The sequence below is a fragment of the Nilaparvata lugens genome, chromosome 1 (genome assembly GCF_014356525.2).
Source record: "Nilaparvata lugens isolate BPH chromosome 1, ASM1435652v1, whole genome shotgun sequence".
In the NCBI taxonomy this organism is placed as follows: domain Eukaryota; kingdom Metazoa; phylum Arthropoda; class Insecta; order Hemiptera; family Delphacidae; genus Nilaparvata; species Nilaparvata lugens.
The window spans coordinates 48,604,467-48,621,413 of record NC_052504.1 but is presented as its reverse complement, the minus strand read 5'-3'; the positions used below and the strand labels follow the sequence as shown (position 1 = coordinate 48,621,413).

At 34.9% G+C, this 16,947-nt stretch overlaps 1 protein-coding gene across 9 annotated transcripts in view; it reads left to right on the top strand.

Annotated features, from left to right (window-relative positions):
* LOC111054079 (zinc finger protein rotund) overlaps positions 1–16,947 on the top strand; it is a 266,315-nt gene that overhangs the window by 92,147 nt on the left and 157,221 nt on the right. For 2 of the 9 annotated variants that reach the window (XM_039435486.1, XM_039435497.1), the window contains exon 1: positions 14,397–15,076. The exons of 2 other annotated variants lie outside the window; for them this stretch is intronic. In XM_039435486.1, coding sequence (XP_039291420.1) covers positions 14,744–15,076 — 333 coding nt within the window. In that variant the 5' untranslated portion in view covers positions 14,397–14,743. Of the gene's footprint in view, positions 1–14,394; positions 15,077–16,947 lie in introns of those variants that run through there. 5 more of the 9 variants (XM_039435481.1, XM_039435491.1, XM_039435506.1 and 2 more) reach the window with 5 other exon arrangements.

Here is a 16,947-nt window from a genome sequence, read left to right as displayed (position 1 = left end):
TCAATGTTATTTTATAGAGTTTCCGTCATTGGAGATTAGATTTTAATAATTATTTTCAATCGGTGTGTTTGAAAACAACTTATAAATTTGGATTTCATTCAAAGATTTAAACATATTAGATCTCAATAAATATAACATATTTATAACAATATGAGCCGGAAAACTAAATTGCGAGATTGGAGAATGGATAAGATCAAATAATAAAAGTGAAGAAAAAAATCTTCTAGGCACCTACTGTTTCTTGTTTTATGTTTTGTTTTTTATCATAGAATAATAATTATTATTGTTACTAAATTTTATCTGATTTTATAATTTTCTACTAATCTACAGAATAATATTTTGTGTGTAAATTCCACTTATCTTTGTTCTTAATTTGGTTGTAAATTGTTAGTTTATATTGAATAAATATATCCTGCGACTCAGGTCTACGCACAGGTTTTACCTCGTAGGCTACTCCTTAAACATAGATGGACATAAAAAATATACTGCAGTTTTGAGAATTTTTATATATTTTAATAGAATTTTTCTTGTATTATTTTTAGATGTTTTAATATTATATAATTATGATTGTGTATGCTGTTTTGAGGAAATAAATTTGAATTTGTATATACGTCACACATTTTATTATAAACCACTAAATCATTTTACAGTGAATATCCAATTGAAATAACCAAGCTATTGCTTATAGGAATATTCTTGAAAGCTATCAATAAATGTGAGTTGATGCTGATATTCAGCTTAATGATCACAAAAATTGCATCCATCTTCATTTCAAAATCCACAATACCTGAAGTCTCCAAGGAGTCCTCATTTATTACTGAATACAATCACGTTGGCTACAAAATTGAGAATGAATTGCTCTGCTGGGATGTGGGTTATTGTCTATCCCTTGATATCAAACTCAATGACTGAATCAGCCAAAAGCTTTTGAAAACTCGTAAATTAAGTTGAACTTTTATTTTTCCTCTTGTTGATCAATGAGCGATCGGATGTTTCTTACAATTATTGATGACTGTGAATCTGAAACCTGAAATCTCTTCGGCAACCATAAATTCAACTCTGAATAATTTCAGAGAATTGATGAGCATGATTGATGAGCTTGATAAGTATGCATGAGAATAATAATTTCAAGAAACTTTCACTTCAATTTGTTTTTGAAGCATCGTAATACTACTTTACTGTATTTTACAGTATTTTAATACTACATTATCTATTTTGTAAGTAATATTCAAAAACCCATCAAGTAAGCTAATAGAATTTTTTTCGCATTGACTTTAAAATCGAATATCAGAAGAAATGAGATCTTACACCCTGGTATGTCATAGTGTTCTCTGTATTAACCGTAGTATTCTCAGAGAAGAATACTTCGTTTTTTGAGAAAATCATCACTAATAAAAATGAAAAAGTGATTGATTCTGACCACACTCTTGTATAGGAGAAACTGGATTAATAGTTAGTTGATATACATATAGTTAGTCTATGATGAGACATCTTTGGAGTTGGAGTTTCAAGTTTCCACTATTTTCTTCAACTGCACATGAAAAAATATGTTAGCTTATTCACAATATTTGATTAAACCACTACTCAAATCCTTCTTATGAAGATCGGGTTATGGTGAAATGTAATCTACATAATATAATAGAACTACGTATAAGCATATGAATTTCCATGACGGCTAATACAAGTCTAATAGAAGTTCACTTCACATTATAAGTACTCCTAGACAGCACTGAACTCACAAGGAGGTTGAAGAGAACAAAGCCCTTCGAGTTGATGTAGTGCTAGTGAAGTGAAAAAAGTATAAATTAAATAAATGTGTAGCGAAAGAATTTAAAGTAGAAGAATTATAGATTAGAACTGTAGGCTTCACTGGAAGACTTTAGCAATAAAAATTGATATTTTAGGATAAGAAATAAGAGAACAAAATTAATGGTTAGTCCTAGTGACTAGTTTTAATGGAAGTAATAATAAAAAAAAAAAAAACATTATAAGTCTCATAGTATGTAAGTCTCATATGGTATTTCATATGAGAATGGAAGAAGCTTGCTCGAGTATAAAGTTGACCTCCGCACATCATGACTGTTTTCCTGTATGACCACCACCCTCCCTTACTTTTCAACCCGACTTGGAGGGATGCACACTGCACAGACAGCTTTATCTTTCCCCTTCTCCACACCTATTCCAAAACTCTTCTCTGTATTTTTCAAAACTACTCCTTCCCCACCCCTTCCAACTCTTCTTGTCTTCGAAGTTCTTTCTCTTCTTTCAAAAACGTTTGTGACTTATTTTTTCACGGCGTCTGTCTGGCGCCTGTCTGACCCCCCTCCAACCAACCACCCCTCCACAACCAGACCACAATCTCTGGCTACGAAAATATCTCAGTCAATCTCTTTACCATCCTTCATCACTCCCAGCCTCCCACTTCACTTACTTGCTACCTCACAATGTTCTAACTTTTATTCTCTTCCTACTGTATTGCTGGTCCAAGAACGTTCTCTCTCTCTTCCTTCCTTGTATTAACGTCTACTTCCTATATCGACTCTTGTTTCCCACTATTCTCCTCGGATCTTACCTCTCATTCTTTTTCCAGTTTAGCAAAAATTGTTCTTTGTCTCTTGTATTTTACATTTTTTCATCCAATTGATGATGACCCTCCTCAAGATTAATTCTTTTGAGTAGGAGTCAAGCCCGTTGAGCCTTCTAGTCTTATGAAAATTCAACATTTCCGGCATAAGTTGTTGAATTCATTTTATGATTCTATTAATATAATATTATTCCTATTGAATTTCTATATAATTTATTATTATCACTCTTACAATGACTCTTATTATTCCTGGCTAAAAAATAAATAATAGAACTTAACGATGAGAACATAATTATTTTTATTTTTCAATCTCATTCTAAAATTATCATTACCATAGCAAAGATTGAATTGGGTCTAATAGATGTTACTGGTGATGAAAATTGAAAGCGGTTATACTAATTTTCTATTTACCCTTTTACGCCTTACGCCTTATTGACAATCTTTGCCAATCTTCAGCAGCCTACCAGAATTTGCATATTAATTTGCGGTTACAGGCCTGTGAGTTGTTCCGCTGATACGTTGTTTTGCCGTTACGTTGTTCCGCTCTTTCAATTGAATACAGCTCGTACAAATGCTCGCGTACAGATCGCTCTCTTCCTAACATTTCTCTTCCTCTAAAATTGCGGTAGTCGAACCAACAACATAGCTGCAGAGTGGAACCTTCAACATTACATTCATGTACAGTTCTGCTGAACAAGAGTTATGCATCGTATGTGTATGTGTGTTAAACATCTAAAATGATAACACATTTTATGTGAAGGTGGGATACAAGGGTATCTATTCTAACACTGCATTCATCTGAGCTTTCAACGTATTTCATGCTCTCTCCACTTCTGAGCTTTCTCCATCATTCATGTGCACGTTTCACATCAATTCTATTCAATTCTTCAATTTTCTATCGAACCTTCAATTCTATTTCTTCCTTCTTTAAATTCAAAATAAGAAATATTTTACTATTTCTCGTTGAACTACATCGAGTTCAATGAGTGAAAAATGAAATTGTTATTGAGTTCTCAACGTTCAAGATTACAATATCATAGAGTTGATGAAGAAATAATGGAAAATTCGTTAGGTCTAGGTGCCATTTTGATCAGAATTTCAATTAAATTTGTTCGATTAGGAAACTTTGTATGGGAGTTTTAATATGAGGCATTATCTGTTTATTTATCAATGGTGTATTCATCAAACAAAATGAGGGAATGAGGGATTACTTGAAAATAAACCCAATCATCAATCATTCACATATTATCATAACTATCATTACATGGAAAAATATCTAAATTCATATGAATGAAAAGATAATAATGATGAACAAATATGAAACTACGAACCGTTTTGAATTTCTCATCCTATATTTTTCCTCATTTTCTGAATGCAACCAGTTTCATTACAACTGTAGTGTGAATCACAATCACAATAACTTAAAAAGGGGAGATCGAGGCAAGTAGTGTCTGAGTAATTGGCAGGTGTGAAAGGCTGGGTACCCAGGAAATGGGTTGAGCTAGCTAATAATGCATGTTTCTCTCTTTTGTGCCGACTCAAACACAGCAATCGCACTCACAAACTGGTATGACATTAGACATTGTTGAGAGTGTTTTTGGGGCGTGGTTTTGGTTTGTGTCTAGCCACTTAAAATTCAGTTGATTCAACCCAAAAGGAACGTAATTCAACACTTGCATTCACTAAACTTACATTCTTCAAGAGATATTTCTCTTTGAATTTCTCCGTAATCACATTCTTCTCAACAATGCACTACGGTTTGCCGAATGGTTGGGATAAATTATTCTTTGCGGATCTCAACTAAATAATGAGAGATAGTTTTGCTCTAAGCATCTTGTTAAATTTGTCATACAATCGCGGTTCTATGTGTATTAATGGGTGTTTCTTTGGACTCGTAAGGATTATAGTGCAGGATTCTATAGCAACATACATACTGCAAATTTTCTAGTTCTACCGTTGTTTTGAGAGAATTCCTCCTCACTTCAACTCATTTTTCCCAGATTTTGTCCATTCTTCTCATAATTGAAATGTCATGAAACCTTCAACGGACCTTTCTAGCCTATGTGCGAATCCCATAGTATGATCAATACATCTAAATAGACATTCTTATTGAGGTAATTCTTGTTGTTTCTCTATTGCATCACACTATTTTGAAGGCATTGTTATTTATGAACTCATTAATATTTAAGTGAAAACAAATTCTGTTTTTCTTACTTCTCTCATCAATAGGTGTCTTGAATCATGTAATCGTCATCCATCGATTATAAAAATAAAAATGCTAAAATAAAATAATAAAGTAATTTTACATCCAGCACTAGTCAATCTCATGAATTTTCCTAATTGTATACTCAATTATATACTCAAATTGAACATTTTAACAAGTACAGAAGAAAGTTTCATTCTTCGTCAAATTGGTTTGAAAATTGTAAGGAGAGCTAATATTCTCTTGAAAGTAATTCATGTCAAATTCATTTTTCCTCTCGTAACTCACGTTTTTTATTATGTTTCTCCCCACCTTCGAGCTACTGCTTTTTCCACCTTCTCTCTCCCGCTTTTCCGATTTTTCTTCTCCTCTTTCCCCAGCATTTGGGAGGTTATGCATGGAAGCAAGCAAGGTCTTCAAGTGGAGACGCAAGAGGGAAAATGGGAAAAAAATTTGAGTCTGTGTGAGTAGTCTGTGTTTGCTTACGTGTTCGTGTGTGAAGTGTGCATATATGGGACACATAGGGGATTTTTTGCGGGAAAAAAGAACGATATCTTGAAAAAAGTAAACGGAATGGAGAGAGACATTTAGGGGTGGTTGGCGAAGGGGGGAAAGTTATGGATCGAGAGTGAGCGAGTGATGTGAGAGGGTGGAAAATTGCGAGGAGGGAGTAAGAAAAGAAGAGAAAGAACCTGCTGAGGAGTTTGGGGCGTAATATTATTCAATTGCGCTTCGCCTTGCCCGATATCGGATAAATTCTCGTTTCTACATTACTTTCTTCCTCGAGCCACCCCCTCATACAGCATATTGCCCCCTGTCGTCTCTCATCCCCCAGCCTACATACTCCTTCTTCCTGCTTTCTTTCCTTTTTCTTCTTGTCTCTTGTATGTTCATCTCATGTGTGTTTTTTGCCCCCTGTGTATCCTAGCAACTATATCAGTCAGTCGGGTATTCGGCAGCTCGTAGGTTGGTTGGTCGCTCGCGTCGCTCCCGGTCTCTCTTCAACACCGCCTCCACTACTTCCTCCAACGTCTTCCCGGGTGTTCCTCAACCGATTTTCCACCCGGTGACGGTAGTTTCTTAAAAAGTTTTGTACAAATCAGCAATGTTTAGAATGGTATTTAGTTTTGAATACGTTTACACAGATCGATAAAGTCAGTTTACTTCGGTTTCCCACCACCCAGCATTTTCCACTCATAGAATCATTGACAAGTTCTACAGTACACGTTTACAGTTTTGTGCGAATCAACGATTATTATAATAGATTTCCAAATACATTTACATCGATCGGATGAAGCCAGTTCATTTCCCCAGTTTTCCTCAAGATATTCCTCAACCAAATTCCATACTTTGACGGCATTTTAGTGAAAATTCCCAAAAAATATCGTCTTTACACTCTAGTGAGAGTACTCGACCTCATTATGAATCGATAGAGTCAGTTTACTTCGAGTGATTCGTGGATCATAATAATATATAGAGATACAAAGTCGATAGTGATACAATGTTTTTGTTATCCATATACTTGTGAAAAATTAGTCAACTATCTTCATTGGTCAACTTGCCAGGGTTATCTGTAAAGATAACCATTATCTTTACAGTTTTGTGCTCACAGTCGATTGAAGAGTATAAGGTGATCGATGAAAATCAATTGATAAAGTCTGTGCACTACGAGTAAATGACGCATAATCACCGTCAGTAGAAACTTTTTGTACTCAACTGACTTGTGAAAACTTAGTTAATTGCTGCTTGGATGCAATCAGGGTGGTTGAGGGGAAGACATGCGCAGTTGACTCTGTGCAGTGGCAAGCTTGCATGTCGCCGGCTTAATTTTGCTGTCGAGTAAATAAATACTTCCGGGACGCTTTTAATGGAAACTGTCTGCTGATCTTCAAACGAAGAGATAACTGCAAAACTCGTTCGAAACTGGATGTATTTTGCAATGAAGTTATAAAGGCCTCTACAAATTTCTGGTTTCAAATTCATTGCACTGCTTACTGATTTGGTATTGATAACACCTATTTCACATTTCAAATGAATAAAATATTAGTAACATCAAATAAATACAGTAGTTCTCATCTTGTGTATTTGTATATATCTCTGAATGCAATCCAATATTGGAATCATAGATAGAATCTGATAAATTTTGATCACTTTTGTGATCAAATAAGCATTTGTAAGTTCCAACTTTCCATGAGGCCAGATCATTTTTTTTATCCGATTTATCCTGTTTAAGAAGAAAATTTAACAAAGCCACACCTGGATCAATTCAATCAGTTCGATTTAATTGTTTGTAGGCTGGGAACATTTCACAACATTATGCAAGTTGAAGTTTGAAAGAATTAGATGAGAAATCAGTTTTCATTTGTGAACTGGTAAATTTGGTAAATCATGATTTTCATAATTATCAAAGTGCTGTACGCCAAGTAAAGGTATAATAAACTGTTCACTATTTGACTTACGGAATTAAAAGGGCACGTAGTAACAACAAATGATTTCATCGTTATGAAACATACACAAGTTTGAAAAGCATATTATAAGCAAATCCATATCATAATCGGCTTCGAAGATATAGTACAATTGAATTGATTTATACTTCTACATTTAATCAGTTGAACCAAATAATCAGTCTATTGTTTCCAGGCTATATAGAATTCAACGCACAATAGTTGGCTCATGACTTGATCTGTAATGATTTGTAAAGGGTATTGTGTATCCTACAGATTTAACACCAAATTGTGATCTCTTTTTTTCGAAGATCATATCCGAAGTCTTCAATAATAATCGCTAAAAAAACCTTGATGTAATTCTGAATGAAAATGATTATTGTTCTGTAAATTAATTTTCAAATTGTTGAAAATATGATATTCAGTGCTGTGAGTTTATAAATAGTTTATGTCTTTTTTCAATGTATGACTTAATTTATTCAATTGTACTGGGTGATGATAATTATGACTTGATAAGACTGATTTGATGAATGATTACACTATTCATAAGATGGCTACTAAGATGTTATGAATTGAATTGCTCATTTATTGTATAACAGACTATAAGCTGAATCCTTTAGACAAGGCCTATTTGCCTAATCTACATCCAAATTGTTTGTATTTATTGGTCAATATATTTCTTATTTCTAGACGCCAGCTAAGAAAGGGGTTTCAATTTTCGTAGAATAAGCACGTAATTCAAAACTGTATGTTTTTCAAAAAATGTTGTGATTTCAAATTCAAATTTCGTTTATCACACACATAGGCTATACGAGAATTAAGAATTAATGAGAAAGTGTCCCGGAATAAGGTTTATGATTTTTGTTCTTCTGTATTTATACTAAGTGACATATTTATCAGTGATGACTCTTAAACTGTGGGTTTATTATTAAATAACGAGTTTGGAGCACCAGAAAAATGGGATTATATTTTATTATAATAAATATTCAAAATTACGATTCCAACCCACAATTATTGTCTTATTGTCATGTCCTTAAAGTTACTGTAAACCATATCGGTTGGGACTAATCAAGGTTTACTTAGGGTGGTTTTAATTATTAGTTTATGTGTTACAAATAGTTCACCTAGATTTAGATGGCAATTGAAACATTATTGATCTAACTAAAGCATGATATTAGTGTCAAAGACAGAAATTATTTTTATTCATTATCATGTGAGAGAGAGGGAGAGAGAGAGAGAGAGAGAGTGAGAGCCCGAATGAAAGGGTATGTGTAAGAGAGTGATGTGGTTGAGTGGGAGTGACAGAGCTCGATATATTATAAAATGCTATATGGTGGGTGAGGAATAATAGTGTGTCCCTTACGCTACACTCACAGATATATATATATATATATATATATATATATATATATATATATATATATATATATATATATATATATAGTACATAAACCATATCCATAGATTTTGGAAGCGGCATGCTATCTTTTCAATCTTTTGAAACAGCATTTATTGTCTAAGGTTGGTGAAAGAAGTTTTCTGCATTCCATAACAACAATCTGCAGACTGACGTCTCGGGTATTAGAACCAAAAGGCCTTGCTTTATAGAACTATAAATACTCATCCAGTATTGCAATGCCTTGCTTCCATGAAACAAAGCAAATGTTCCCGTTAGGTACTTCTGGAAAGCCCGGTCAATTTGTCATCGGTGGTGTCCAGGTAGAACTACCCTGCTCATAGACTTTGTTCACTGAAGCGTAAAACCAAAGTTAACCAATGCTTCTATTTCTAAAAATTCTATTGCCAGGTATAAAGTACTGCACTTTGGCGGCAGGAAGAAGATGAACAATAATAAGAAGAAAAATATAGATAGGAGAAGATTATAACCGTTGAGTACACTATTTTATCTATAACCACTCTTTTGACGAATTGAAAACTTATAAATTACTGGTGGTACTCCCATACAGTAACAGTCAGGGGTGTATTCAAATACCGTTGGATAACATCTTTCCAATATTGTTACATTCATCTAGAAGTATATAATCTGTTCTTTCTTACATTGATATCACTTATGTATAAGTTACTGCAGAGTCAAAATCATTTTATATTGACTGAACAATTAAAAGTCACATTGAAATAGTTATTTTGGAGTTTGGTGGAAATAATAATTTACATGGAACTCAATTTATTCATTAAAGGCAATCTACATAATTCTAATAGGTTCTGATAACACATAATGATAAAATAGGTGTTCAATGAATTAATGAAGCCTAACAACTTGAAATATATTTCAAATTATTTAAGATTAAATTGATTCTACCTCGGTGCAAGTCAGCTTCACATTTGTACATGTATCATTGTATCGAATTATTAAATATTTGATCATTTTGGTAAAACAACATTTTAATCCTGGACTAGTAGTTCTATGAACAGTAGACCTCGCGCACGTATAGAACACAGCCTCGTCTCATACTGTCCATAAGAGTAAATCCTGTTTGTATGTTGTGTCGGCAAGATGTCGGTGTGAAAACGGCTAATGGCTGTTGGGGTTAGTGTATCAAAAATATGCTCACATCAAAATCTAATCTCCTTCAACTTACTGGCAACAGGTCAGACCGAGTTGAAAGCAGATAAAGGTCGAGAGAAAATACTATGTTTTCTTTCCGTTATTAATTGCATGCGTCATTGCATGCAATGAATAGTCAACACGACAGCTGATTTATTACTAAGTTACATTGATATATTAATTGCATGCGTTATTGCATGCAATTAAAAATCCACTCAACAGCTGAATTATTATGGATGATTCTATTCTGATTTTTACTGTAATATTGGCGTTCGAAGGAGACTTTACCTATTGTATTAACCTTAAAATGCAAAATTTTCAAAAAACCTTGTATATACGTCGAGGCACAATTTAAAAAGAAATATACCTGTCAAATTTCATGGTAATCTATTGCTGCGTTTCGCCGTAATTGCGGAACATATAAACATAAAGAGAAATGCAAAGCCGTCGACTTGAATCTTAGAACTCATTTCGCTCGGTCAATAAATCGAAATTTTAAGAAACCACAAATATCCTGGATGAAAAGGGGAATCAATTGTTATGTATAGATTTGAATCTGAATGTCTAGGATCCACTAAACAGTCTACTAAATTCATCATTTCCGGCATAAGTTGTTGAATTCATTTTATGATTCTATTAATATAATATTATTCCTATTGAATTTCTATATAATTTATTATTATCACTCTTACAATGACTCTTATTATTCCTGGCTAAAAAATAAATAAATAGAACTTAACGATGAGAACATAATTATTTTTATTTTTCAATCTCATTCTAAAATTATCATTACCATAGCAAAGATTGAATTGGGACTAATAGATGTTACTGGTGATGAAAATTGAAAGCGGTTATACTAATTTTCTATTTACCCTTTTACGCCTTACGCCTTATTGACAATCTTTGCCAATCTTCAGCAGCCTACCAGAATTTGCATATTAATTTGCGGTTACAGGCCTGTGAGTTGTTCCGCTGATACGTTGTTTTGCCGTTACGTTGTTCCGCTCTTTCAATTGAATACAGCTCGTACAAATGCTCGCGTACAGATCGCTCTCTTCCTAACATTTCTCTTCCTCTAAAATTGCGGTAGTCGAACCAACAACATAGCTGCAGAGTGGAACCTTCAACATTACATTCATGTACAGTTCTGCTGAACAAGAGTTATGCATCGTATGTGTATGTGTGTTAAACATCTAAAATGATAACACATTTTATGTGAAGGTGGGATACAAGGGTATCTATTCTAACACTGCACTCATCTGAGCTTTCAACGTATTTCATGCTCTCTCCACTTCTGAGCTTTCTCCATCATTCATGTGCACGTTTCACATCAATTCTATTCAATTCTTCAATTTTCTATCGAACCTTCAATTCTATTTCTTCCTTCTTTAAATTCAAAATAAGAAATATCTTACTATTTCTCGTTGAACTACATCGAGTTCAATGAGTGAAAAATGAAATTGTTATTGAGTTCTCATTATTCAAGATTACAATATCATAGAGTTGATGAAGAAATAATGGAAAATTCGTTAGGTCTAGGTGCCATTTTGATCAGAATTTCAATTAAATTTGTTCGATTAGGAAACTTTGTATGGGAGTTTTAATATGAGGCATTATCTGTTTATTTATCAATGGTGTATTCATCAAATATTTCATCCTTTTACAGGGGATGAGGGATTACCTGAGATGGAGATAATAATGATGAACAAATATGAAACTACGTACTTTTGAATTTCTCATCCTATATTTTTCCTCATTTTCTGAATGCAACCAGTTTCATTACAACTGTAGTGTGAGTGTGAATCACAATCACAATAACTTAAAAAGGGGAGATCGAGGCAAGTAGTGTCTGAGTAATTGGCAGGTGTGAAAGGCTGGGTACCCAGGAAATGGGTTGAGCTAGCTAATAATGCATGTTTCTCTCTTTTGTGCCGACTCAAACACAGCAATCGCACTCACAAACTGGTATGACATTAGACATTGTTGAGAGTGTTTTTGGGGCGTGGTTTTGGTTTGTGTCTAGCCACTTAAAATTCAGTTGATTCAACCCAAAAGGAACGTAATTCAACACTTGCATTCACTAAACTTACATTCTTCAAGAGATATTTCTCTTTGAATTTCTCCGTAATCACATTCTTCTCAACAATGCACTACGGTTTGCCGAATGGTTGGGATAAATTATTCTTTGCGGATCTCAACTAAATAATGAGAGATAGTTTTGCTCTAAGCATCTTGTTAAATTTGTCATACAATCGCGGTTCTATGTGTATTAATGGGTGTTTCTTTGGACTCGTAAGGATTATAGTGCAGGATTCTATAGCAACATACATACTGCAAATTTTCTAGTTCTACCGTTGTTTTGAGAGAATTCCTCCTCACTTCAACTCATTTTTCCCAGATTTTGTCCATTCTTCTCATAATTGAAATGTCATGAAAACCTTCAACGGACCTTTCTAGCCTATGTGCGAATCCCATAGTATGATCAATACATCTAAATAGACATTCTTATTGAGGTAATTCTTGTTGTTTCTCTATTGCATCACACTATTTTGAAGGCATTGTTATTTATGAACTCATTAATATTTAAGTGAAAACAAATTCTGTTTTTCTTACTTCTCTCATCAATAGGTGTCTTGAATCATGTAATCGTCATCCATCGATTATAAAAATAAAAATGCTAAAATAAAATAATAAAGTAATTTTACATCCAGCACTAGTCAATCTCATGAATTTTCCTAATTGTATACTCAATTATATACTCAAATTGAACATTTTAACAAGTACAGAAGAAAGTTTCATTCTTCGTCAAATTGGTTTGAAAATTGTAAGGAGAGCTAATATTCTCTTGAAAGTAATTCATGTCAAATTCATTTTTCCTCTCGTAACTCACGTTTTTTATTATGTTTCTCCCCACCTTCGAGCTACTGCTTTTTCCACCTTCTCTCTCCCGCTTTTCCGATTTTTCTTCTCCTCTTTCCCCAGCATTTGGGAGGTTATGCATGGAAGCAAGCAAGGTCTTCAAGTGGAGACGCAAGAGGGAAAATGGGAAAAAAATTTGAGTCTGTGTGAGTAGTCTGTGTTTGCTTACGTGTTCGTGTGTGAAGTGTGCATATATGGGACACATAGGGGATTTTTTGCGGGAAAAAAGAACGATATCTTGAAAAAAGTAAACGGAATGGAGAGAGACATTTAGGGGTGGTTGGCGAAGGGGGGAAAGTTATGGATCGAGAGTGAGCGAGTGATGTGAGAGGGTGGAAAATTGCGAGGAGGGAGTAAGAAAAGAAGAGAAAGAACCTGCTGAGGAGTTTGGGGCGTAATATTATTCAATTGCGCTTCGCCTTGCCCGATATCGGATAAATTCTCGTTTCTACATTACTTTCTTCCTCGAGCCACCCCCTCATACAGCATATTGCCCCCTGACGTCTCTCATCCCCCAGCCTACATACTCCTTCTTCCTGCTTTCTTTCCTTTTTCTTCTTGTCTCTTGTATGTTCATCTCATGTGTGTTTTTTGCCCCCTGTGTATCCTAGCAACTATATCAGTCAGTCGGGTATTCGGCAGCTCGTAGGTTGGTTGGTCGCTCGCGTCGCTCCCGGTCTCTCTTCAACACCGCCTCCACTACTTCCTCCAACGTCTTCCCGGGTGTTCCTCAACCGATTTTCCACCCGGTGACGGTAGTTTCTTAAAAAGTTTTGTACAAATCAGCAATGTTTAGAATGGTATTTAGTTTTGAATACGTTTACACAGATCGATAAAGTCAGTTTACTTCGGTTTCCCACCACCCAGCATTTTCCACTCATAGAATCATTGACAAGTTCTACAGTACACGTTTACAGTTTTGTGCGAATCAACGATTATTATAATAGATTTCCAAATACATTTACATCGATCGGATGAAGCCAGTTCATTTCCCCAGTTTTCCTCAAGATATTCCTCAACCAAATTCCATACTTTGACGGCATTTTAGTGAAAATTCCCAAAAAATATCGTCTTTACACTCTAGTGAGAGTACTCGACCTCATTATGAATCGATAGAGTCAGTTTACTTCGAGTGATTCGTGGATCATAATAATATATAAAGATACAAAGTCGATAGTGATACAATGTTTTTGTTATCCATATACTTGTGAAAAATTAGTCAACTATCTTCATTGGTCAACTTGCCAGGGTTATCTGTAAAGATAACCATTATCTTTACAGTTTTGTGCTCACAGTCGATTGAAGAGTATAAGGTGATCGATGAAAATCAATTGATAAAGTCTGTGCACTACGAGTAAATGACGCATAATCACCGTCAGTAGAAACTTTTTGTACTCAACTGACTTGTGAAAACTTAGTTAATTGCTGCTTGGATGCAATCAGGGTGGTTGAGGGGAAGACATGCGCAGTTGACTCTGTGCAGTGGCAAGCTTGCATGTCGCAATCGGCTTCGAAGATATAGTACAATTGAATTGATTTATACTTCTACATTTAATCAGTTGAACCAAATAATCAGTCTATTGTTTCCAGGCTATATAGAATTCAACGCACAATAGTTGGCTCATGACTTGATCTGTAATGATTTGTAAAGGGTATTGTGTATCCTACAGATTTAACACCAAATTGTGATCTCTTTTTTTCGAAGATCATATCCGAAGTCTTCAATAATAATCGCTAAAAAAACCTTGATGTATGTGTTGAAGATTGGTAGAGATTAGAGATACAGAGGAAAACGAAAGGATCTGTCATTATAATGAAAGCATAGGTGAAACCTACGATTGAAAATCAAGAAGAAAAATATTCAACGAGTCTGTAATGATTAGAGAGGTGTCACACGAGCGGCACCTCCTTCAAGTATATTTGTCTCTTGTCACCACAAATGTCACAAGTGTCGTTTCTCGGTAATGGTTAGTGACGTGAGTAAGTGCCGCAAGCAGCGTTTGCGACTTTGATGATTAGTTGTCGCTATGTCAGCTAACATTCTGTCACCTGCGCCTGCAGCTGTGGCTGCAACGGAGAGTGAGATACGTTCACACGCTGCCACCGAAGCAGTCGATGTGCGTTCACACTCCGCGACAATCGACGACAGCATCGACGATTCACTGTCGTCAACGGGCACGACAGGTGGGTCGCAGCCGGAGAACAACAACGTGCTGAAGCAACCGGCGCTGTTGTTGAGTCAGTCGGCCGAGATCTACTACAAACAGCTGTTGGCCGCAAATGTCGCCGTGCTCGGTGGCAAGGGTTCTGCAGAAGACAGACGTGCCAACCTGCTCTATGCTAAGAATGCGTTTGAAGAGGTGCCTATCATTACATTAAATAATTATTTTACAGTATCTAAACTAATACTCTCAGTATCTAAACTAAGTATGAAGACTACTTATATTATCAAACTTATCAAATTTTATTTACGTATTGTTGTAGATTTTGGGCGGTACTAAACTGTAGTATCTATGTCACTTGGCAGCGGCAAGGATGGTTGAAGGAACGTCCATCATTACCAGCTGTTCAGTATTCACCAGCAGTAGCAATTCGCCAGTATAATAAAGCCCTGTAAAAAATGGTCACCATAGTAAATTTCTCATTACTCATTCATAACAATTCATTTCATCTATACAATATTTCTTTCGTTTCTATTAACGGGTCTTATTCTATATTATAGTAGTAACTCATTAATTCACTCATCATTAATTCTATATAAAATCTGGCTTGTTCTGGGTTGAACCAACTGGACACTGGAATTATTTTGAATTTTATAGCTGAATCTGATTATATTGGGTATATTGTGCTCCAGGAACAACCTTACTTGGTGCAACTCAGCATCTGGGAATCAACTTAGTCTATGAACTGTTAAACTCTATTTCACATGCAGAACCTCCACGGAACCTCCACTGAATAAATGAAGAGTCAATCTTTGAGTTATAGGAGGAGGATGCGTGACACAAGAGCTACAGTTTTTCAGCCAATTATCATATATATTTATATTTAGCATATATGTACTGCATAGGCTTCATATGTTCCAAATCTTATCTAGTTTACCTAATATTATTTGGAATGTATGTTCCCTGTATGATTCCCATTGTTGAGCATGTTGTAGTTATCTTTCTATTTTATCATTTTCATCAAAAGCTTGATCTTGTTTCGTTTTTTTTCCTGTATGATTCTCATGGATAAACTTGTTCTTGTTTGAACTTCATTTTGTATCATCCACCTTATTTATTCAGTAATTTTATCAATGATTTTTGATCTTATTTTCATTTTCTTCTGTACTATTATGAATAAACGCTTTTGTTTTATTTAACCCTTATTCCGTATCATTCTCGTCATTTCTTCCCCTCCACGAAATCATGAACTGTCAATAGACATTTTCCGCTATGGATGAAGCAAATAGAAGCTCCTGCTTCACGAGTGGATAATACAAAACAATGATTAACATGGTCATGGATGATGAGAAATAAAATAATTTTAAGTAAGTTCTGAACCACTAAGAAGTAATTTGAAGCTCATAACCACGGAAAAGAATAAATCTGTGCTCATAACTAACTGTCAGTTAGTAGAGCTGGCCTCAAGCTATCACCTTTTCTGTAGCATTTACAACTTCCAATGCATTATCTTTAATTAGATAAAGACAATAGGGTATTATAATGCCTTACTTCGTTGAAAGTCAGAATAACCAGTCATATAATGGACCAATCACCCTCACACTAGTATTAGGACAACTAAGCGCTCATACATTGCATACTAAATTGTCACTAATCACTTGACCAACATAATTTATCGATTCAATTCTGTGGAAACCTTGTTTTACTCCAGAAGTAACGTTCAACCTCATCAACATTTGCCAAGAAAGTTAGTTACACATTAAATTTAATTTGAAACAAATTTAATGACGATGTTTCTAGATCACCGTTGCAAAAACATTTTCTCCCAGCTGTCAATGGATTATGATGGTGATGTTTAAACGTTTATGAGGAGATACGCCAAGCCAGTACAGTAGATTACAGGTTTTATGAGAGCGAGTGTCGATGATTATAGTTTTTATTGTACCAGCTCAAAAGTGCATCAACTAATCTCACGCTGGACAAGTTATCCAGTGGAGAATTGGCAGGTGGTACGAGTATTTCTGATAGATCATTAAGAAACTCCTCATATAAATGCATCCATTTCTTGC